Genomic DNA, 23,123 nt, shown 5'->3' with positions numbered 1-23,123 from the left:
AGCTCCCCGTCACTTGTGGGATAACATGTAGAGGTTTGGGCTAAAAGCATGGACACTGGAGTGTGACACCGTGGGTCTGAGTCTAGGTTCCACTACTTGCTAGTTGTGTGAGCCTGGGCAAATGCCATGACTTCCCTAGGCCTCAGTTTCCTCAGCTGTAAAGGCTCCCAAGGGTGTTGACAGGATTGCATGCAATCATGTACTTAGAATAAGCCTGGCACATGGCAGTGATGATAGAAGCCTCTGTACAGTTTTCTTTATGAGCATGGTTTCCAGCGGGTCAGTCTGAGCCCTGCTGGGCCTCACTGCTCACCCTGTCCCTTCCGGTCCCGGTAAGTGCCCAGCACCCCTACCGAGGGACTTAGCGGAGACTCCTCTCCTCTCTGAGTCATCTTCCCCATCCTACTTTGCTTCCTCACTGTCTCCTCATTTTTCGAGGTTCTGGTGAAGCATCACTTCACCACAGGGTGGGCTGGGTGCTCCTCGTCTGGGCCCGCCACACAGGTTTCAGGCTTCTCTCCTGCTCCAGGTTTGCCAAGAACTCCTCAGCCCTTAGCAAGTATATCCTTGTCTCCTGGTGAGCACCTTCAGGGCAGCTCCTGAGCCTGTCATCTCGCTCTCCCAGCCCCTGTGTGGGGCCTCGAGTACAGCCAGGCTCTCAGTGTGTTTGAATGAGTTCCTACCATGTGCCAGTGACTCTGTCAGAGATTTCACCCCAGCCGCACCCGCTCTGCCCCACTGGGTGGAGAGGAGCAGGTTTGCAGATTTGAGATTCTGGAGTAGACGCTATTAAGGGAGTGGAGCTGAGCTGGGATTGCCCGGAGGTGGGATGCTAGCAAATACTTCTCAGCCCCACCCTTTCCCCTCCTTGCTGGCCACCCAGGAAGGGCCCTGTGCGACTCCCTGCCTTTCTCTGGATCTGGTGGTTGGGCAGGTGGATGAGAAAAAGCAAACTCAGAGCATGACATGAATAGGACAGCTCATGCTTGCATGTTCTCTGTCTTCATGTGATTTGATTCTCAGTGGGAGGGGGCTGAAGCAGCAGCGACTGTCATTCCTATTTTGCAGGTGCAAATTCCCTTAGGCAGGGAACTTGCTCAGGGTCTCAGAGCTAGTAAGGAATTGGTCTGGAATTGAACCCGGATCTCCTCACTCTACATCCTGTGCTCTTTTTACTATATGTCCTCTTTGTAAATATCTAGGCCACAGAAGCTTGGTGGCCACCTGTAGCCAGCAGGTCAGCCTTAACCCGTTCTGCCTCCTGCTCAAGGACCCTCCTACCTTGCCCTTACCCTCCACTGGTCATGGGCCCCAAGCCCTGGAGCTGACTTCTCCAAAACCCACTCTTTCCCATCCCACCCCTCTGTTGAAAGCCATGCCCAGACAGCTGTCCTTTGGAAAGGACCAGATCAATATACTAAGGTGTCAAGGACTAGTTTCAGGTAACTTAGTGCAGTGGTTCCCAGCTTTTCTGAATATAAGTGCCTCTTGTCTTCTTCTATTAATTTAGTATTGTAGAAGTTTTTAAACATACACAAAAGTAGATTCATGCAACTTCAATGATTAATATTTTGCTGATCTTTTAATTTACTAGCCCTCATTTCCCTCCGATAATGGAAAATTTAGAATATTCTAACAGAATGATGAACCCCCCCCATTTACCTGTAACCCATCCTGCCCCCTCCACATCCCCACTTGCTTCCCTGACTCTCATCTTATTTTGAAGCAAATTCCAAGCATCATAACACTTAAAATATTTCAATATGTTTCTATAAACAGTGAAGACTTCTTTTTAGTTTACATAACTACAGTTTCATTATTGTACCCTAAAATATTAACAGTAATTCCTAAATAATCAATTATCCTGTTTTCAGATTTCCAGTTGTCTCATAATTGTCTTAACTTATTTTATTTTTTAAATTTATTTTTAGAGAGAGGGAGAAACAGAGGGAGAGAAATATGTGCAAGAGAAACATAGATCGGTTGCCTCTCACACACCCCCAACTGGGGATCTGGCCCTCAACCCAGGCGTGTGCCCTGACTGGGAATCGAACCTGCGACCTTCCAGTTCATAGGCCAGTACTCAGTTCTCTGAGCCACACCAGCCAGGGCCTAACTTCTTTTAAAGTTTATTTTCAAGTCAGGCCCATGCGTATTCATTTGTTGATGTGTGTTTTAAGTCTCATAAGAGTCCCACTCCATCATTTGTGCTTTTGTTTTTTGCAGCCCACTTGTTAAAGAAGCCAGGTGGTTTGTCCTGTGGTTTCACCAGTTTGTGATTGCTGTTGCATCCCCGTGTAGTTGAACAAGTGTCTCCATCTCCTGCCCTTCCCTTAAATTGGTAGTTGGTTCTAGAAATGAGAAACCCCAGGTTTGGTTGTTTTTTTGCATTTTATATATCATTTTATTAAATGTTTTAAGTTTAACTTTTAGTTTGCTCATTGAAATATTGTATTTTAATTTTCACATGTGCATATAGCTTAATCCTTTTGTGGGCATCAGAGTCAAAGATCAAAGGAGCTGGGATTCTGCCACCTCATGGGAGGAACCCCCCTTTTTAAAAAAAAAAATTTATTTATTTTATTTTTAGAGAGAGGAGAAGGGAGGGAGAAAGAGAGGGAGAGAAACACCAATATGTGGTTGCCTCTCATGCACCCCCAACTGGGGACCTAGCCCGCAACCCAGGCATGTGCCCTGACTGGGGATCAAACTGGCGACCCTTCCATTCACAGGCTGGCACTCAATCCACTGAGCCACACCAGCCAGGGTGGGAGGACCTCTTTTTAATGTCAATGTTTCATTGACTTTTCCTCAACAGTTGTACTTTTAGTATTGATTGATCAAGAAATGGAAAGGACAAAAAAGCTACCATGTATTTAAGAATGCTTTTAAAGATTTCTGGGTCTTATTGATCATAACAACTGCATACATATTTGTTCATGCAGATTTGTGAGACTTTTTAAAATTGATCTATAGTGCTCATGGTAAGTGTGGTTTTTTAGGGCTCTGGTGGTAACTCCACAGATCTCCAAGACATAGGGCCCACAGACTGGAAATGAACAAGGGAGTTATAGTCTAACAGTTTGGGACCTGAGTCCATCTCCACCACTTTCTGTCTGTGTGATTGATTAATGATGCCACAAACATGGTGCCTATGCCTTATAATAGTCCAAAGGAGTGAAAGTCTAATGGTGGAATTTAACCTACAGCTCCCAGGGCCTTAGCTCTAGCGGCTCTGCCCCCTTGGCTGAATCCCCATGGTAACCACAGCTGACTCTGAGAGATCACGGGAATGAAGAATGGGTCCTATTGATGAATCCTGACCCAGGAGGGGGCCCATGCAGAGGCGCTTCCAAGCAGGACAGCTGGGCATGGACCTAGTAGTGCCATCTGTGGTCCTTTCGGCTGCAGAGAAGACAAACCAGAGAGCCAGGGTAGGCGCACGCATGTGTGTGTGGTTCGGTGGGGTGGGGCAGTGCCACCAGCTGGAATTCAGGCTTTGTCTAGGACCAGCCAGGCAAGGCTATCTGCAGGCCTCCAGTCGGTTTTCCAAGTTCAGACATGTCCCTGCCGCTCTGTGTTTTACCTGCCTTTGTCCAGTGCCTCCCCAGGCTCTTGCATGGATCCATTGACTCAGCTTTGAGAGAAATCTAAGTGAACATCAATACTAATCCCAAATCCAGTGCCTGAATCATTGTCTAGCATCTGAATTCCTAAAAACTTCAAGCAACGGGAAGCTCACTTCCTCCGGGGAGCCTTTATTCTTCCTTAGGAACTTCCTCTGGTTGAACTGAACGCTGTTTTTCTCTCCCTAACTTCTACCTCATGGTCCTGGGAATCCTATCCAGGGCTAAACTGAACAAATTGTTTTCCCTTCAGCAGGGTGGCCCTTGCAGTACTTGTAGTTAGGGCCCAGCCCTGTTGTCAACCTTGCTTTCTTTGGATGGGTCTCCCCCTTTCTTCTTCCTTCGTCCCTCCCCTAAGTTTGAGAAGTTGGTGAGAGGATATGGTAAAGGTGGTGGAGCTGGGGTTCAGGGTCAGAGGCAGATCTAATCCCAGGATCAAAGAAGCCGTGCCCCCTAACCTTTGTGGGGCAGCTTTGTGGGTATGGAAAGAACATTGGCCCTGGATTGGCCAGACCTCAGTTTAAATTATGACTCTACCATTGTTCAGCATTCTGTGGCCTGGACATCCCTGGACATGTTCCCTCCCCTGACAGCTCCATCTCTGAAATGCAAAATGTGGCTGGGTGAGTGACAAGTAACGTTCCTGGCACAGAGCCGGCCCTAAAGACATGTGGCATCTTGCATTCTGTGGCTGCACAGTAGCCCTCTGCACTGTGGTCCCTCTGCACGTGTGGTTCCCACATCTTGCTGAGAAGGATCACTTTTGGGGGAGTGAGGGAGGTGTCTTTAATTAGCTCAAGGAAAGCGGAGAAATTCCTAAACCAAACTGAATTTAATTTTGAAATAGATAGCATTATTCGCTTTCAAATAATAGTGTTATAAGCACTTTACCTATGTGAGGTCATTCCATCTCCCCAACAACCCTATGTACTAGGAACTATTATCCTCCTCATTTTATGAATGGGGAAAGTGAGGACAGAGAGGTCATAGAGCCAGTACTTCATGGAGCTGATATTCAAAACCAGGTAAAAATAAATAAAAAAAATAAAAATAAAAATAAACCAAAACCAGGTAGTTTGCGACCAGCCCCATACTTTTAGCAATGATGAATTACTGCATCTCAGAAGGGTAGATTAGGTCAGTGATTCCCAAAGTTTAGTGTGCATCAGAATCCCCCAGAGGGCTTGTTAAAACACAAATCAAGCCCTGGCCGGTGGGGCTCAGTTGCTTGGAGTGTCTTCCTGTACACAGAAAGTTGAGGGTTCAATTCCTGGTCAGGGCATGTATTTAGGTTGCAGGTTCAATTTCCAGTCGGGGCACATATGGGAGGCAGCCAGTGGATGTTTTTCTCTCTCAAATCAATAAACATGTAAAAAAATTTTTAAAGATTTTATTTATTTTTAGAGAGGGTAAGGGAGGGAGAAAGACAGGGAGAGAAACATCAGTGCACAAGAGAAACAGATTGGTTACCTCTCACATGCCCTTAATTGCTTTGTAAGTATCTATTTACTTGGCTCTTTCTTAGATGGTGATGTCCTGAGAGCTGAGACTGACTTTTACACAGGGTATGAATGCACAACAGGCACTGCATAACTAGTTGAGTGATTGAATGAATGAGTGAATAGCTGTGTGAACCTTGATTGTTAAGAGCAGTAGGGACAGGAACAGTATCTTTCTGGGAGGCCGTTTCCTGATATCTGTATGACAAGGCCATCAGGGGATAGTTTGTGGGTGATTAGGATGACTTACCTGTCTGTACCAGCTAGAGCTAGGCTCCACTACAAGTGACAGAATAACGCAATATAACAAGAGCTGGAAAGTTACCAGAAACCAGGGCAGCTCTTTTCTCTGCCTTTCTGTGGCAGCATGGGTCTCATGCTGCTTTCTCTATATCTGCTTTGTTCTTTTCTCTTGGTGCATGGTGGGCAAGGCATCCAGCTGAAGCACTTCCAATCAATTAGCTAGCTTCCCCGAGTGCAATTCCAAATTCCTTGGAGGTAGAACCTGATTGGCCCACCTTGGGGCAAGTGTTCACTCTGTCAACTCTGGCTAGAACAAACAAGGCAGCAAGGGTTTACCTCCAGAGGGGAGGGAGGCAGTTTTCAGAGAATGGGTATCGTGGGATGGGAAGACTCCCCAAAAGGACAGAGCAGACTTCCCAGGTCTCTGTCCCAGGACTTTATAAACTACCATTCATTTAGGTAAACAATTTTGAGCACGTTCTGTATGCTAGGAGAAAAGTCCTTCTGGGGAGTACTCTAAATCTCTTTGGAACTTGTTCCTGTCTTTACCTTGTCCCATCTTTTGGAGTGAAGTCACAGCTCCTGAAGTTAAACACCTCTTAGCTTTCCCTTCTCGATTTCAAGGTGGGGATCAAGGGCTTTGGGTGACACGTCTTTGGGAACTGTAGAGATGTCCATGTTCTGTGCTCTTGTCCTTGTCTCTCCAGTAAGAAGTGTCTTAGTTCTTGAGCTGATTCAATTATGACCTTTTCTCCTTAGTCTCCCTAAGTCCTTGACTTTCTTTCTTCAGCCCTGTGGTGGGTCTCCACTGGTTCCAAACATGAAAGTATCTCAAGTTCATACTCAAGGAGGAAAATATTAGGTTTCTAATCTATATAGGAAAAGTACCCAGAATTTGATGGACCTTTTTACTATCATCAGCAGCTGCTGATAATGATCATAGGTACTACTACTCAGTGAGGACACACTAGGCTTAGCACCATGTAAACCCTTTATGTGCATCATCTCATACAAAATAATCTTCATAACAACCCTGAGAGATAGGCATTACTTTCCATCTTTTACAGATAGCTGATCAGGAAGCTCAGAGAGAATAGGCAACGTGCGCAAGGTCACACAGCATCTGGGCAGTAGAACTGGGCTTCTAAACCAGCCGCCCTCCCTCCAAAGGCTTCCCACTTGTCCGAGGCATATTCTTCTGTCAGGATTGTTTAGAATCTTTGGAGATATCATTCCACTGTGTTTGCTAACTCTTGTCATGGTGTAGCAACTCTTTGGAGATGAAACAGATTCCGTTTTAGTCACTAGACAGAACAGGTGGGGCTGGGGTCAGGGTGGGGCTGTGGATGGAGCACTGTCCTAGGCCAGCCCTGGAAGCCCAGCTATGCTGCCTGCCCACCATTTGACTCTCGGCACGGCCCTCCCCTCTCTTGGCTTCACATTTCGCATCTGTGGCTCTGTGGGCCCTTTGCAGCCCTCACATTCCAACTGAACTATGCATTTCATAAAGGTTTCATGAGATGTGCAGCTTCCACATCCCACTGGAAGAGACGTGGTTTCCATATGGGGTGAGTCCACGTGGGGCATGTGCGCGGCCTGCTTCTCGCCATCACGTCTGGCCTTCCCCAGTCTGCGGTTTGTGCTGCAGCCTCTGGACTTTGGGGCTGCCTGAGGTTATCCGACCAATTCTTTCCAGTGGGGTGTTGCATATGTGCCGTCCACCCTCTCTGATCTCACTGCCCATCCACGGTATCCCCCCTGAGCCCCCTCATCCTCACATGGCTGCTTATTGAGCCTGGGATTTGGGCAACAAGATTTCCCCCATCTGTGTCTTTTGAGAATATAGAGATATCCATGTTCTCTCCCTGGTCTTTTGCTAAGCATTTTGTACATATTTATAAAGTCATTAATTCCTTCAGCTACTCCTTGAGTCCACAGTATTTTGCAGACATGGTATCCAGGCTCAGAGAAGTTAACAGATTTGTCTACGTTAACACACTAGTTAGTGCCAGATCCGAGACCCAAGCCAGGTCTGGCATATCCCACCATGCCTGGGCCTCAGAATTGCTGCGTTTACTCGGCCTGCATTGGACTTTGGGACAAGTCTGTGGTCCTTCTCGAGTGGGGCGATTGGTCTGTGGTTTCCTGTGTGGTCTGTTTATGTTGGCAGAGGGTGCATGGGGACCCTATGGAGGGAACTCTATTTGAGTATGTGGAGGGTGGGATCACGCATCCCTGAACTTCTGTCCACGTTTGCTTCCAGATCCTAGAAGGAGACCAGGCCATCCTGCAGCGAATAAAGAAGGCTGTGCGGGCAATCCACAGCTCTGGCCTTGGTGAGTGAGCCTGCTTGATGCCCAGCCTGCCCAGGCAGCCCCTTCCCTGGCCCCAGCCTGAAGCTAACTCTGAGCTCCCTTCCCTAACCTCCACAGGCCATGTGGAGAATGAGGAGCAGTACCGAGAGGCCGTGGAATCCTTAGGCAATAGCCACCTGTCCCAAAACAGTCATGAGCTGTCCACCGGCTTCCTGAACCTGGCCGTGTTCACCCGCGAGATGGCCGCACTCTTCAAGAACCTGGTGAGGCCCCTGATCCTTTCTTAGCCTCTAGCCCAGGCTCACAGTTAATCTAATGGGCTTAAGAAACTGGCTAGAAAGGGTGGGTTTCCACCCTTCTCCCAGGTTGTCATTGACTTCTAGTCTCCTTTGACCTCTGACCCATGACCTGAGGACCCTTTCTAGTTCTTCCTCTCTGACTTCTCACCCCTGTCTTCTCTGTTTGTCTCTCTTCCTTCCTCCCTGTCTGTCCTCTTCTTTGTCTTCTGTGGTGACTGCCCAGGAGCAGAGGGGGTCTCAACAGTCGGGGAGAGCCTCACCCAAGGGAGGGCTCCCCAGAGGAGGTTGGGGAGAAGAGAGGGCAGACTCTGGGGTTCCTGTTTTTATGCCACCACCTCTCCTCCACCCCCATTGCCCTCTGCTTTCCCACCCGCAGCTGCTTCATCCTCAAAGCCTAGAACCTGCCTTGTCTCAACAAGCCTCAGCTCTGGACAGGCTCAGTGGCCTCAGGCTCCTTCCTGAGACCACCTCCTCCCCTGTCCTTGAGTCCCTGACTCGAGGCCACCCAAGAGAGGCCACCTGAGACGCAAGCTCTTCTTGTGTGCAGGCCTGGTCTCAGTACCTTGCGTGTTAACTACCCAAGTCCTGGAGCACAGTCAACGGGGCTGGTTTTACTACTGTCCCCACTTCACAGGCTGAGAAACTAGGCCACGAGGTTAAACAACTTGTTCGAGGTCAGATGGCTGGATCTGAACCCAGGTTGTCTTGTTCCAGCGCCTGGCTGTGCCCCTTCCCAGGAAAGCCCCGTTCCCTCCAGGCTTCCTTGGACTGGCCCTTGGCTCTGGTGGCTCAAGTCCCACCAGTACCCTCCAGGGCTGACAGGGCCACATCATCCCCAAGAAGCAGTTTGCTCGGACTTAGACTGGGGCCTCGCATGCCTGCTCTGCTGCTCACGAGGTGTGTGACCCTGGGTGAGCCGCTTAATCTGCCTGAGCCCCAGGTCTCTCCTCTGTAAAATTGGGATAGTAATGGTACCTGCCTCACAGAAGTGTAATGAGGATCACATAAGCTGAGCGCCCACTCCAGAGTGAGTGCCCAGTGTTAGCTAATATTGCCATCTGTCATTATGTCTCTCTGTGTAGCAGTGCCTGGCACCCTGGCCCACACGTACAGGCAGGCCTTCTACATGTTTGAGTTCAGCTTAATCAGTGACCTCCTTTGTCTGCCTCTCTTTGCCTGTGCACTCAAGCTGGTGTTTGCTGAGGGTCCACTCTGTGGCAGGCATTGTACCAGGGGCTGGCGACATAGGAAAGAGTCAGGCTGTGCCTCAGAGAGTCACAGTCTAATGGGAGAGACAGGAACTGAGATGTGGAATGATACCAAGTAATACCAGCAGAGTGGCCCAAACTCAGAAAGTGGGGAGGTCAGCATAGGCCATGGGCAGGAGTGGTCAGGAAGGCTTCCTGGAGGAGGGAAGACCTGGGCTGTACCTTGAAAGGTGGGCTGAAATATTAGAAAGACCATTTGAGGTTGCCAAATGACAGAAACTCAACCCAAACTAGGTTAAATTTTTTAAAAAATATTTTATTCAATTTAGAGAGAGGGGAAGGGAGGGAGAAAGAGAGGGAGAGAATCATCAATGTGTGGTTGTCTCTCGCACGCCTCCAGCTGGGGATCTGGCCTGTAACCTAGGTGTGTGCCCTGACTGGGAATTGAACCGGCGACCTTTTGGTTTGCAGGCTGAGCCACACCAGCCAGGGCTAAACTAGGTTAATTTTTAAAAGGGGAATTTGTTGCCCCTGCAATGGCAAGTCCAGGAGTGCAGCTGGCTTTAGGCTCCTTTCTCTTAGTTTCTCTCTTGTCTCTCTCTGCTCAGTGGGCAAGATGGCCCAGCAGGCCCAGGTTTATACCTTACCTGAAAAAAGACAGTCTTTCGTGACTTGGGCAAAAAAGCTCCAGAAAGGATCTGATTGACTGGCTGGGGTCACGTGCCTGTTCCTTATCCAACCACTATGGCCCAAAGATGGGGTACTCTCTGGTCAGTTCTGACTCCTGTATTCACCCCATGTGACCACAGGGAAAGGATTTCCCAAATTAAAGGGGAGACAAGGAACTAGCCAGACTGAAACAACAGGTGGGCACGACAGGGGGACTTCAGAGAGTCAGGGAGGAACAGGAGGGCGCTCCTGGCAAAAGAACAGAGTTGGGGCTGATCATGGATGTGCCTGGGGCAGGAGCTACTGAGGCTGGCTTAGTCAGGGGAGGCGAAACTGCTTTTAGGGAGGCTAACACCTCCATCCCCTTCTCCCCCCACAGCTTCTCACCTTTCTCTCCCCTGCTTCCTTGACCCCCAGTGAGGTCCTTTGCCTCATGATGCTTCCCTGTACTTGAGCCCCTTGGGGCTGGACTGATGGTCACCCAAGGTGGGGTGTGGGGGTATCTGCTTTTTCTAGGTTCAGAACTTGAACAACATTGTTTCTTTCCCGCTGGACAGTCTGTTGAAGGGGCAACTAAGGGACGGGCGACAGGTGAGTTTCAGTGTGGGGATGGTGGCGGGTGGAGTGGAGGATACCCAGAGGTGGTGGGATGGAGCAAGACAAGAGCGGATGGGAGACCATAGGGGTGGACAAGGGAGGCTGTCATCACAGTGGAAGTACTGACCCCATATTACTGACCCTCGGAAGGACAGGAGGACCTGGCGCTGGGGTCAGCCTGAGCAGTGACTGACTGTCTGCCCGGGCCCTGTGTGAACGAGTTCATGGAACTGCTACAACCCTATAAAGTGGGCTCTGTAGGTCCTGTCGTCCCCAGTGGAGGAAATCAAGGCCCAGGGAGTTTGGCAGCCTGCTCAGAGTTTACACAGTTAGCCTGAGGAGGTGCCGTGTGGGATCCGGACTCCTGACTCCCGTGCTTGGCTGCTCTCTCTGCCCCTGGCAGCTCCTGGCTTGAGGCAGAGAGGAGCTCAAAGAAGGTGACAATAATCTACCTGGAAAGGCTGCCCCAGAAGACCCAGGGGAGGAGCTGTCCTCCCCGCCAGAGCCTTCCCTCTTTGCCCTATGCTAGACACCAGATTGGGAACCACCCAAACCAGACAGGCAGCTTTTTCACCTGGCTGAATGGGGCACCCGGAAGTCAGGGCTATTCTGAGGGTGTGAGCAGCCAGGCCCAGGCAAACTAGGCCAGGGATCAGCCAGGTCACACTGGCTTGCTGTGTGGCCTTTGGTAGACTTCTTAGCTTCTCTGTGCTTATGTTCTTTTACCTGTACCCTTCTTATCGAGAGGATGATCTAGGACCAGACAGGAGAGATTGGTGGGATAAAGTTGGAGGAGGGGGCTCTGAACTTCATCCCCCTCATCCTCATCCTCCTGGTAACCTCCCATCTTTTGAGGAAGGGAATTCAGGGCAGACCCCCCAAACCTCCAGAGCCACATAAGCTGGGCCTGGACCCACCAAACCCACTGATTCTTGGCAACTATGGGAAGTGATCAGGTGCAGGTTTCCCCTAAAGGTAGCAAAGTGTACTGTTGATTACACACCCCAAGTGCCCCTTTGGGCAAATTGTTCTTTTTAAACCGCAGGATTCCAAAAAACAGCTGGAGAAGGCGTGGAAGGACTATGAAGCCAAAATGTAAGTGCTTGCGGCCAGGGTGGTTCATCTAGGAGGTACTATGCTTATGTTGCAGCAGGAGGCTGGATCCAGGAAGAACCCAAATGCTGCCAGGACATGTCACCCAAAAGCGCGTGACATCTTGCTCTCCGGGGGCGTTTACAGAGGCGGGGGTTGTGGTGGTGGAGGTGCTTTATGACCAGGTCTAACCAGGAGTCTGGGGCCTGGACCACAAGACCGTCAAAGGGGAGTTATTGTGAAGACACCTCAGAATGCTGCGAGCAGAGACCCATGTGCTTGGTGGGGCCAAATGTGGCAGACACAGGAGCTACCATTTACTGAACACCTCTATTTGCTAGTCCTCTAACCCTCACAATTCCCCAGCCCTGTGAGGGAGATCTTAGTGTCCCACTTAACAGAGAAGGAATTGGAGGCTCAGAGAGGTTACGTCGCTTTCCCAAGGCCACACTGCTAGGTAGAGGCAGAGCTCGGGTTCATGTTCCCTGATCCTTTTTCTGCAACACCAGAAGGTAACTTAAACATTTAGTTGGACATAGTGCAGGAAAGGGAGTTGATGTCATACCTGGCCTTTTGTGTGCACCATTGATAATATCTTGGGGACAGAAGGAGCCTCAGGCACCTAGTGACCAAATCCCTCTGAGTGGCGACACCTTGGTCTCTGTCTTCTGTAATCTGTACAAGTCCTAACCCAACCCTCTGCCAGAGCCCAGCCAGGCCCATCGTACTTCAGAGCACTGTTTGCTCTTCTTTGTAAAATTTTTTCTCTTGCATTTTACAAAAGCTATATATTTTTATTATGAATAACTTAGAAAATATGAAGTAAAAGAAGAAAAAACTTTATCCTGAGAAGAGGATTAGGGTCATATAGGGAGTACCTAGTACTTCTCTGTTGTTTGGATTTTTTTTACATGGTGTGGGTAGCACAGTAATTTTATCACGGAAAAAGAGTGGGGGAAGGAGGAATTACCAAAAACTAGGAAGAAATCCTTAATTTCCAAGGCTAAAGTATTAACATCTTTCTAGCTATTTTTCTATATATAAAGAAATATTTTTACAAAACTGACATCATAATAGTCATACTGTTTTGTAATCTTTCTCATACTTAAAAGTGCATCATGGCCCTGGCAGGGTAACTCAGTTGGTTAGAATGTCATACAGATATGCCAAGGTTGTAGGTTCAATCCCCAGTCAGGGCACATACAAGAACTTAAAAAGAGAAAAATTGCATTGTGACCATCTCTCTACATCATTACATATTCTTATACATCACTTACATGATGCAAGGTGTATCAACCCCTGCATAATCCACAGTGTATTTTATCCGCCCCTATCACTGGGGAAGCATCCTTGGAATTAAAACTTTGCTATCACCCATAATTATTTCTGTTGGTTGAATTTCAAGGAGTAGATCCTGGAGCTTTATTGTTCTTCCAGCTCCCAGAGCCATGCGGCCCTCCCTGAGTCTGAATGAAGGTCATGATTTCTTCCTCCACCAGCACCTCCATCTGCATGCCAGCTGCGGGTGTAGATCCTGTGGTGACAGGCCTGGGGGCTGTGATGGCGTGGCCCTCTGCCCTCATTAGAGGCCTAGAGAGGGTTGTGGACAAAAACGCCATCTTTCTCTTTATAATTTGGTATGGGTCACAGGGCCTTCCTTAGTTACCTTGAGTAAGGCCTTAGCCTTAAAGGCATTATCTACCAAATGGGAAGAACGAATCCTACCCTGCTGACCTTCCCCCAAAAGCTCCCCTTTTACCAAGTTTATACATTGAACTTGCCTATAAGGTTTCATTTAAAGAAAAGATTCTGTGTAATTGATGGGGAAAGGAGCTTGGCTAAGATTATTTAGTGACCTATCAATAGGGCCTGATATAGAACCCAAATCTTCTTAGTCTGGTGTTCTTCCTATCATGCTACATGGTCTCCTGGCTCCTGACATGCATGTTACATAGGTTGAGCTACATGTCCTGGCACAGATGTCTGTGTACATTTCTTTTTATGAGTGCTCCAGGGACAGCTAGATATTGATGAGTCATGAGTTGATGAGTAATTCCACTATATTCTTACCAAGCCAGTCTGGGTAGCAGCTGGAAGGGCCCAGGGCCCTGACCGCAAGTGTCTGATACCACCAGGAGTCTCATCCCTGGGTTTTTCATATAGGAGGAGGGTTTCCCTCTGCACCTGCGGCTACTGAGAAAGGCATCCCAGGCCCTGTGCAGGAGCCAGGTTTATCTAGGCTGTTCCATGTGTGGGTCTGTTTCCTCATCTGCAAAATGCAGGGTTGACATGGAGATGAAATAAGTGCAGTGCATGTAAAGTGCCTGGTGCTGCAGTTCAACAGCGATTTATTGGCCATCTTTCTGAGCCAGAAGGGGGACCGAGAGGCAGGAGCCCAGACCTGTGCTCCCAGCAGCTTGGGATCGCAGGCAGTCATTCCCCTTGTCTGGGCCTCAGCTTCCTCATCTGTAAAATAGTCCCAACCATGATCTATCAAAAAAGACACTGTGACTGTCACCAACTGGGGGTACCAGGCAGGGAAGGAGGGGTGGAACAAATCTGAGCATAGTGTTGGGTTACCAGAGCTGTCCCCAGGGTGCTAGCACCAGATAGACCTGGGTTCAAATCCTGCTCTACCCCTTAACAGCTGTGTGATTTGAACAGGTGACTTAGCTCAGGCTCCTCATCTGTAAAATAGGGTTAATGCTTTAGTGCTTAAAAATAATAATTAGTAATAATAGCAGCTAACACTTATACTTAAGAGCTTCCTTTGTACCAGATACTGTGATAAGTCATTTATATCTGTTACCTTAGCAGGGAAAGGTGCTGTTATTATCCTCAATCTGTAGGTAAGTCATGAGGGGACAAAACCACCACAGTCCCTGCCTTCGTGGATCCCCCTGGTTTATGGGCCAGAAGAGAGGTGACTCAGTAAGCAATGAAGCACGGAGTGGGAGTGCCCTAATGATAGGACCAGCACAGAGGGGGCATAAAAGGCTGGTAGTTTGTTTGGGTGGAGGGAAGGGTGGTCAGAACAGGCATCACAGGAGAGGTGGTTCAGGTTCAGGCTGGTGGGTGCATGACCCATCTGCTTCCTTTCCTCTGCCCTCTCCCGACTCCCTGACCTCCACCGTGCCCCGGAGCTCCTGCTCCCCGTGTCCTGCGTGCAGCTGCTGTCAGCCTCTTCTCCAGCCACCTCAGTCTCCATAGTAACCAGCATCCCAGCACTTTTCACTCACTCTTTCATTTCACACCTTCTGCTGCCACTCCACTCATGGAAATAAAAGCCTCCCTAACACGGGAAATATTTATAAACGTTGGTGATCCTTTGAGGACCAGAAAGGAATGAGAGTCGCTGTTTATGGGAGTGTGTGTGATAGAGTAAAAAGCACCCCCCAGCTATTAGTTTGAGGTGTCTCAGGTCATCTTAGGTGACTATGTCAGACTTTGTAGGGTAAATCTCTGTAAATTACCAGAGCTGAGGCTGAGGGACAGAGCTATGGTAATTCATGAAGTCATGCATAATACTTTACAGCTTATCTTTATCCTGAGCTAACTAGTTCTGTCCTTTAATTTCCACTAGACCCTGTATTTAAAATATTGAATAATAAATAAGTACCGTATACTAAAAAAATGATCTAGAGGAATCCCCAATAGCTATTATTATAATCATCAGTATCATTAGCATCGTCAGAATCCTGCCATTTATTGAGGGCTTACTGTATGACAGGGTGGTACTAAATGTTCCACGTGTAATCACATCATCTGAGAACTAGGCAGTATTAGTCTCATTTTTGAAATGGAGAAACTGAAGATTAGAAAGTGAGGGAGCTGCCATTCAGATCCAGAATCCACATTTCTAACCACTGTATTATCTGGAGACTTCCTTTCTGTCCATTTGCTCAGGAGAAGCCATCTTTCCATGACACAGTATAGAGAGAGCCTCATCCTTTTTGAGAGCTGCGTAGTATTCCTATATAGGGACATAGCGTAATCGATTTAACCCCTTTCTATAACTAGACATCTAACATATTTTTCATTTTTTATTATTGAAAGAAATAATAACAATGTCTGCTGGGGAGAGTCCCCTGCCCCCTCTCAGCTGCTCTGCCCACTCAGTCTCTCACCCTACTGAGCAAGCTGCCAGGCTCATCGTGGCTAATACACTGCAGACCCAGCCATTGCCTCTCTCTCTCTCCTGCTCATCTTCAGATCCAAAAAGAAGCTTTTGCCCTGATCCTCAGGCCTCCTAACTTCGCCATCCTGCCACAAACTCACACTTGGAATGAGAAATCATCACTTATGAGAAAATTTAAATAAAAATTTTGAAGCCTGCAGAACCCCCTCTAGAGCAGGAGTTCTCACCCAAGGGTGATACTGTACCCCTGCCCTCACCCTCAGGAGACATTTTTATTGTCACAACTGAGGAGATTGGCATCTAGCGTGTAAAGGTCATGGATGTTGCTAAGCATCCTACATTCACAGGACAGGCCCCACAACAAAGACTTATATGGTCAAAACGTCTTTAGCTCCAAGGATGGAACACTGCTCCAGGTATAGTCTGCCTGTAAACACTGTCCCAGAGGTCTGACCTCAGTAAGGCCTGGAACTTTAGTGCCGGAAGGGACCATTCTAGGCCATTGCTTCCCCTGCTTACAGTTAGAAACTGATGCCTAGAGGGGCCTGTGGTGATAATAGCTATTGTGTCTTCTATGTGCTAAGGTTTTTGCATACTTTATCTCATCTGGGTATAGTTAAGGGCCCTCATTTTCCAGATGAGAAGACTGAGGCTCAAAGAGGAGAAGTAATGCAGCTCGTAATGTATCCCATGTCTGTCTTCTCTGCTCAGAGCTGGCACCCACTTGGGAACAGAACTGTTAAGTGAGATGCCTCCTTACACAGGGCTCATGGTCCCTTGCACCCAGCCTCCAATATGGAAATACTCTCCTGGCTGGGAGTGGGTGGTCTGATGGGTGTGGGATTTCCAGGAAACCATGTACACACAGTTCCACCCATCTCCAAAGACAGAAAACAGCCAGCCCTTGAGATCTGCAAGGAGAAGGTCCAGGTTATTTTCAATTACAAGGATAGGAAGCATTTTCTACTTTCAGTTACAAAGAAAAGAACAAATGTTTTCTAAGCTTTAAAATGGGAAGCTCCATAGCTCAGAAAAATGAAGGTGCTTAGTGATCTCCTAACCCACATGGCACTAAAGCCCTTCCAGTAAAGTCAGACAGAGTGGTCACCCCAACTCCCACCTGGCCCTTATCTGAGCCCATCACCTCCCTGCATAAAACCCTTAAATCATTCCCATTGCTCTTGGGATAAAGACCAAGAACTCTGACAGGTTCTGAATTAGGCCCTGCATGATCTGGCCCCTCTTTAGCTCACCTGGAACCACCTCCCACTCCATCTGGGCTCCTGATCCCTCCTGCCTCCGGCCGCCACATGCTCTGATCCTCCTACCCAGCCCTAGATTCCTCCAAGACAACTTCTCAGACTTCAGATCCCAGCTCAAACATCAATTCCTGAGCAGCTGGAAAAGGTTGAGTGCCCTATTTTACTCTCCCACCGCTCTCCACAAGGCTGTGATTTGATTCGTGTTTTTTCCCCCTTGAGCCTGTGGGTTCCCTGCGTCTGCCTGTTTCACTGTGTACCCCAGTCCTACCACACAGCTGGCACGCAGGAGGGCTCCTCACTCTCGTGTGCCTGCGGCAGAGAGGAGGATGTAGGGATGGTGAGACATGAAAGGGGCCCGCGAGAGATGTTCAGGCCTCTCTTTCCTTGGGGCCTAGGGCCAGGCTGGAGAAGGAGAAGGACCGGGCCAGGGTGACAGGCGGGAACCCTGGGGAGGTGGCCCAGGACACGCAGAGAGAGCGGCGCGTCTTCCAGCTGCACATGTGTGAGGTAACAGGTGCTCCAGGGGAGGGGAGGTGGGATGTGCCTTCCTGTCTGCCTCTCCTGAACCTCTAGGGGCCCAGTCACAGGCTTACCTCAGGTCCTGGTCAGATGGCCCTTGGGATGTCGCCAAGCTTCAGTCATGGCCGGGAGGATTAGCCTGGGAAGGAGACCACAGCCCCTTGTCCCGAGGATTCAGTTTCTGCTCACATGGCACGTCTTGCCTTTCCCTCCCCCTAGTATCTGCTCAAAGCCGGGGAGAGCCAGATGAAGCAAGGTCCTGATTTCCTGCAGAGCCTCATCAAGTTCTTCCATGCCCAGCACAAGTAGGTTTCGTCCCATAACCCCAACCCTACCCCCACGCTCCTCGCCCCTTAACCCGTCAGGCAGCACAGGACAGGGCTTATGCCCAGGGTCTGGCAGACCCTCAAAAACTCAGTACGTCTGTACCTTGTTGGTAATGTTTTCACAGCTCTCTTTATTGAGCACTTTCCATGTGTCGCTTGATCTCACTCAGTCCCCCAACACCCCTGTGAGCAGGTACTGTTATTATCCCCACTTTACAGATGAGGAAACAGGCTCAGATTTACTAAGATCACACACATAGTGGGATCTGGACCCAGACATTCCTAACTGCAGAGTGCCTGTTCTTGACCATCAGACTATACTGCCCCGTGGTCCTTCGAGCATTTTCTCCTGTACTTCGTGCTTTATCTCTCATTTTCATTTCTCTCTGGTCCTTTGTTTGGCGTTGCATCTCTTAGCTTTTTCCAAGATGGCTGGAAGGCTGCTCAGAGCCTGTCCCCCTTCATCGAGAAGCTGGCAGCCTCAGTGCATGCAGTAAGTTGGGCCTCACCCTTTGGCACGTGGTCAAGCCCCCTGTCCTTCCGGGAGAATCTGTGGGTGTGGAAAAGCTGGTCCCAGCCCAGAGAGTGAGGTTCCTGCCCTGCTGCTCTGGTTCTGGGCTCTGCACCTAGCACATCTGCTGGCTGATGACGGGGTCCTGTCCTTTGTCCCATAGCTGCGTCAAGCCCAGGAGGAGGAGCTACAGAAGCTGACCCAGCTCCGGGACTCCCTGCGAGGGATGCTGCAGCTTGAGAACAGAGAGGTCAGGCCCTGATTCATCCAAAAAGGAATGCTTTCCCCCAAGGCACACCGTGTGGGGGTTGGGGAGAGAAGGAAGACTTCTCAGAGTCCCCTTAAATCTCCTTGTGGGAGACCCCTGCAGAATGGGGCTCTTTCCAACCTGGGGTCACCTTTGCATGTCTGAGGAACAGGAGAATATGAGCCGGAAGAACTCAGGAGGTGGCTACAGCATCCACCAGCACCAAGGCAACAAGCAATTTGGGACTGAGAAGGTGGGCTTTCTATACAAGAAAAGTGATGGGTAAGTAACTGCCAGAGCCACACAGACAGTAAGTGTCAGGGTTGGAGTTGCTGACCAAAAGGACCATTCGTATCATTTGTATAGACCCTGAGAGTTCCAGGACCCTCCACTGTGGAAATGCAAAATCATCACAACCCTGGGCATGTGAACTTCTAAAAGTAACTGGTTGTTCTGAACTTGACGAAGAACAACAGCCTCAGTTAACACTTTCTGAGCACTTATTATGCCCTAGACAGTCTCTGTGCCCTCACTCCTAACCCCTATAATATACTGAATGTGCCTGGAAATGGAAGTGGTGCCTGTGCCTTGCTCCCTGGTGTAGAAAAAGTCAGTCTGTGAAATGCAAAGGCCCTGATGGGTTGTGTTTATGTCTCTACTTCCTGATCAGTTTTTATCACAGAAGAATAACTATTAAACCAAGTAATATTTACAGAGGTATTAAGTAGCTTTGGAGCATGGATTTGTTAATTGTATTTGGGGGGGCCTCCCTATTTATCTTGCTTTGCCTTTAACCATAACTCACCTGTTGTGGTCAAGCGCCTGTTCCTCCGCTCAGATAAAGAACTCCCCAAGGTTGGGAGCTGTGTCTCCTCCATCAGACTAGAAGTTCTCAGAGAGTTAAGGTCACATGGTCCCGTTTAGAATGAGGATTCCCAGAGAGTGAGGCTGGTTCCCCCATCAGACTGGGAGCTTCTTATGGGTAGAGCTGTGTCTTCTCCTTCAGAAGGGACCCCCAGAAAGTGAGGGGTCAAGGGGTCAGGGGACAGAAGAGGTGGAGGTCATTTTGGTGGGGCTGGAGATCTGGTCCAGGACCCGTTTCTGATACAGGAGAATTCGGTGTAAGCCGTGCGTCACTGTCTCTCTATCCCTCTGGGCCCTAGAATTCGAAGAGTCTGGCAGAAAAGGAAGTGTGGAGTCAAATACGGCTGCCTGACCATCTCCCACAGCATGGTGAGGCCTGGGGGGGCAGGGGTCTCAGAGCATCAGAGGCCCTTTCTCCTCCTGGTGTTTTGAGCAGACAAGTGTCAAGCCCTCTCCTCTAAGACCAACCCCCAAACCTGGATCCAGGTTGCTGGAGACCCCTTGTGGAGGGAAAGCTGGGACCCAAAGCTCCCAGCCTCATCTTGGCCCATATCCCACAATCTGGAGGTGCTGGGAGAGGGGAGACATTAAACTGGAACTGGATTATACCCATGCAACAGATTGAGAAACAGAGGCCTTGAGAGTTTGAGAGGCCCAGAGGGTAACATGTACATCCTCCACCTCCAACTTCCCACAGATAAACCGGCCCCCAGTGAAGCTGACCCTGCTGACGTGCCAAGTGAGGCCAAACCCCGAGGAGAAAAAGTGCTTTGACCTGGTGACTCGTGAGTAGTCCCTGCCCCTTCCCCATGGCCACGCAAGGCTTCTCTAAGACACCTGTCGGCAGCCGGGAGGCAGAATCAGGGCTGTGTCCAATTCCGCACGTGTTTATCGAACAGCTGCTGCTGCAGGCAGAGGACTCCTTAGGCCCTGGGCTCTCCGTAAAGCATTCTTGAATGGATTTGGGTTATTTGGCTTTTGGAATTATTATTACTTCAAAATGTTCACTTTTCATCCTTTGGAGCCTTTGGTGCCCAGCCTTCCCGGGGCAGGTGTAGGCTGAGAAAGGCCTAGATCTCCTCCTTAGGAGCTCTCTCTGGCAGGGGTGCGACTGGAGACCTAGGACAGGGAGCATCCAGAAGAGGGGGGCAGATAGATAGAGCACTGTTAAAGGTTGAAGAGCAGAGGCCTGCCCTGCTGTGGGGAATCAGGAAAGGCTGCTGGGAGGAGAGAGCATTTGACGTTAGCCTTGAAGGACAAAGGAGGTAGAGTTGAGGGAGGGCATTTCAGGAGACAGGACTGGCATGCGGACGGGCACAGAAACAGCAACGGAGGGCTGTCCAGTTTGGCCGGAGGGTAGGGTTCACACAGGAGTAGTAGGAGATGAGGCCTGGGAATGCCCCTAAAGGTGTGGACCTTGCTTCCTGGCAGTAGGGAGCCAAGGGGGGTCGTGGAGCCGGAGAGAGCCGCCCTTAGAGCCGCCCTCAGGCACCAGCGATCTGGCAGCTGGTCCAGGCTGGGGGAGGGGAAGAGATGAGGAGCAGGGAGACCAGATAGGGGCCTATGGGGCCAGGTGGGGTGGTGGCAGCAGGTTCAGAGGAGACACTGCCTCTGAGCTGCGTGGGGTCCTGTGCCCTAGAAGACCTCCCCTAACCCTGGAATCCCGGCTTCACTCAGGGAGCCTTGTTGGGATCCTACTTTGTTGGTGTTTGTAGGTGACTTCTGAGACACCGCCCGCTCTGCTGGCTGCCGCCATTACCGGTGCGCTGCTAGCTTGGCAGAGTCCGGGCCCACAGGGGCTAAAGCTCCGCCCCGATCCAGTGGTATGGGGGAGGGTTCCCTGGGCTCAGGGAGGGCAGCCGGACTTCTGTGAACCAGATCCCCCTCCTCTCTCTGCAGACAGCAGGACATACCACTTCCAGGCGGAGGACGAACATGAGTGTGAGGCGTGAGTGCTTCCCTACCACCAGCCCCGGGATGGGAGCAGGGCTGCCTGACGGGCAGGACCCCACGGCCACAGGCATCTCCCCCACACCACCCGATCCACTCTTGGCAGGTGGGTGTCAGTGCTGCAGAACAGCAAGGACGAAGCTCTGAGCAGTGCCTTCCTGGGGGAGCCCAGCAGCAGCCTGGGGCCCTGGGGCGGCGCTGGGCTGGACGGGGAGCTCCAGGACCTCACCAAGCTCCTCATCGCGGAGGTGAAGAGCAGGCCTGGGAACGGCCAGTGCTGCGACTGCGGAGCTTCAGGTCCGGGCGAGGGGCCTCAGCCAGGAGGGAGGTGGAAGTGGGGGGGTGGGGCCCACACCTCCAGGAATGAGCTGTCCTCCCTTGCAGACCCCACGTGGCTCAGCACCAACCTGGGCGTGCTCACCTGCATCCAGTGCTCTGGCGTCCACCGTGAGCTGGGCGTGCGCTTCTCGCGCATGCAGTCCCTCACCTTGGACCTGCTGTGCCCCTCCGAATTGTTGGTGAGGCTGGAGTGGGGCCAGAGGGGATTCGGACGTGCTTTGGTCAGGAGGCGAGCTTGGGCAGACTGGCTCAGCCACAGTTTGTGGGGTTGAGTGGGGTGTGGCTGAGGGGAGGCAGGATCCTGACCTGCCATAAAAAGGGACAGTGGGGGAGGTGGGGGGCATCTTGGGGCTCGTCCTCCACGGGGCGCTGTTTTAACCACCCAGTCTTACTTTCCTGTGACTCCAGCTGGCCTTGAACATTGGGAACACGCGCTTCAATGAGGTCATGGAGGCCCAGCTGCCCTCACATGGAGGCCCTAAACCTTCAGCTGACAGTGACATGTAAGGGGGTTCTCAGACAGAGGGCGTCCTGGCTAGGGATTCTGCCCCTCCAGCTCCCAAGGTCCCAGAAGCATTTTGGACCAGAAGTCTGGGAAGAGGGGAACCTCAGATCTCTTAAGAGTCCAGGACAGATTCTGGGGAAAAGGAGATCCATTATCTCCTGTGGAATGGTCCAAGGGTTCAGTGGGGTGGAAACTGTTTTTGCTCTGAGATGCTGTGGTTGTCTTTGGCAGGAGCGCCCGCCGGGACTATATCGTGGCTAAGTATGTGGAACACCGGTTTGCCCGGCGGTCCACACCCGAACCTCAGAGACTCTGGATGGCCATTTGTAACCAGGACCTTCTGTCTGTCCTGGAGGCCTTTGCTAATGGGCAGGACTTCGGACAGCTGCTGCCAGGACCTGAGGGGCAGGTGAGAACCCCTTCAAGAACCACTTACACCCCACCCACACGCACATACTCCCCAGTCCCCCGGGACCAGCTTTTGCTCCCCTCTGCCCACCTCTGATATCTGCTGAAACCCTACCTATCAGAGGCGTAAATGGAAAAGAACACAAGTTCAGTCAAGCAGACTTGAGACTGAATTAGTCCTTTCCTAGCCATGGGATCCAGAGCAAGTTACTTAGCTTCTCTGCATCTTTGCTCATCTGTAAAACAGGTTTATGATAGCACGCACAGCGTTGAAATGAGAAGTCATGTATGTAAAGGGCCTGGTGCATAATATGTGTGCAATAAATAGTATCATATTTTTTCTTGAGTACCCTTAGAAGTGGATAAAGGTGGGTCAGATTAGGGCAGGGAAGGCCATTGTATGGCTTTTCCAGGAACAAACATGTGAATGGGGGTGGGGGTGTCAGAGACATTTGAAAGATTAAATCAACGGCAGTTGCTGATTGGACATCAAAAATGGGATGACA

General features: G+C 50.2%; 1 protein-coding gene across 1 annotated transcript in view; it reads left to right on the top strand.

Annotated features, from left to right (window-relative positions):
• The window catches only part of ASAP3 (ArfGAP with SH3 domain, ankyrin repeat and PH domain 3), a 43,053-nt gene that overhangs the window by 14,315 nt on the left and 5,615 nt on the right, over positions 1-23,123 (top strand). The window contains 15 exon segments of the mRNA XM_090268776.1: positions 7,632-7,704; positions 7,801-7,946; positions 10,376-10,450; positions 11,502-11,551; positions 17,344-17,455; positions 17,687-17,772; positions 18,211-18,286; positions 18,468-18,554; positions 18,724-18,833; positions 19,715-19,784; positions 20,113-20,200; positions 21,315-21,363; positions 21,472-21,883; positions 22,113-22,207; positions 22,441-22,618. Coding sequence (XP_090124902.1) covers positions 7,632-7,704; positions 7,801-7,946; positions 10,376-10,450; positions 11,502-11,551; positions 17,344-17,455; positions 17,687-17,772; positions 18,211-18,286; positions 18,468-18,554; positions 18,724-18,833; positions 19,715-19,784; positions 20,113-20,200; positions 21,315-21,363; positions 21,472-21,883; positions 22,113-22,207; positions 22,441-22,618 — 1,707 coding nt within the window.

This window comes from Furipterus horrens, unplaced genomic scaffold (genome assembly GCF_987537825.1).
Source record: "Furipterus horrens unplaced genomic scaffold, mFurHor1.1.pri manual_scaffold_3, whole genome shotgun sequence".
Lineage (NCBI taxonomy): Eukaryota > Metazoa > Chordata > Mammalia > Chiroptera > Furipteridae > Furipterus > Furipterus horrens.
This window is presented reverse-complemented; position numbering and strand designations above follow the sequence as displayed.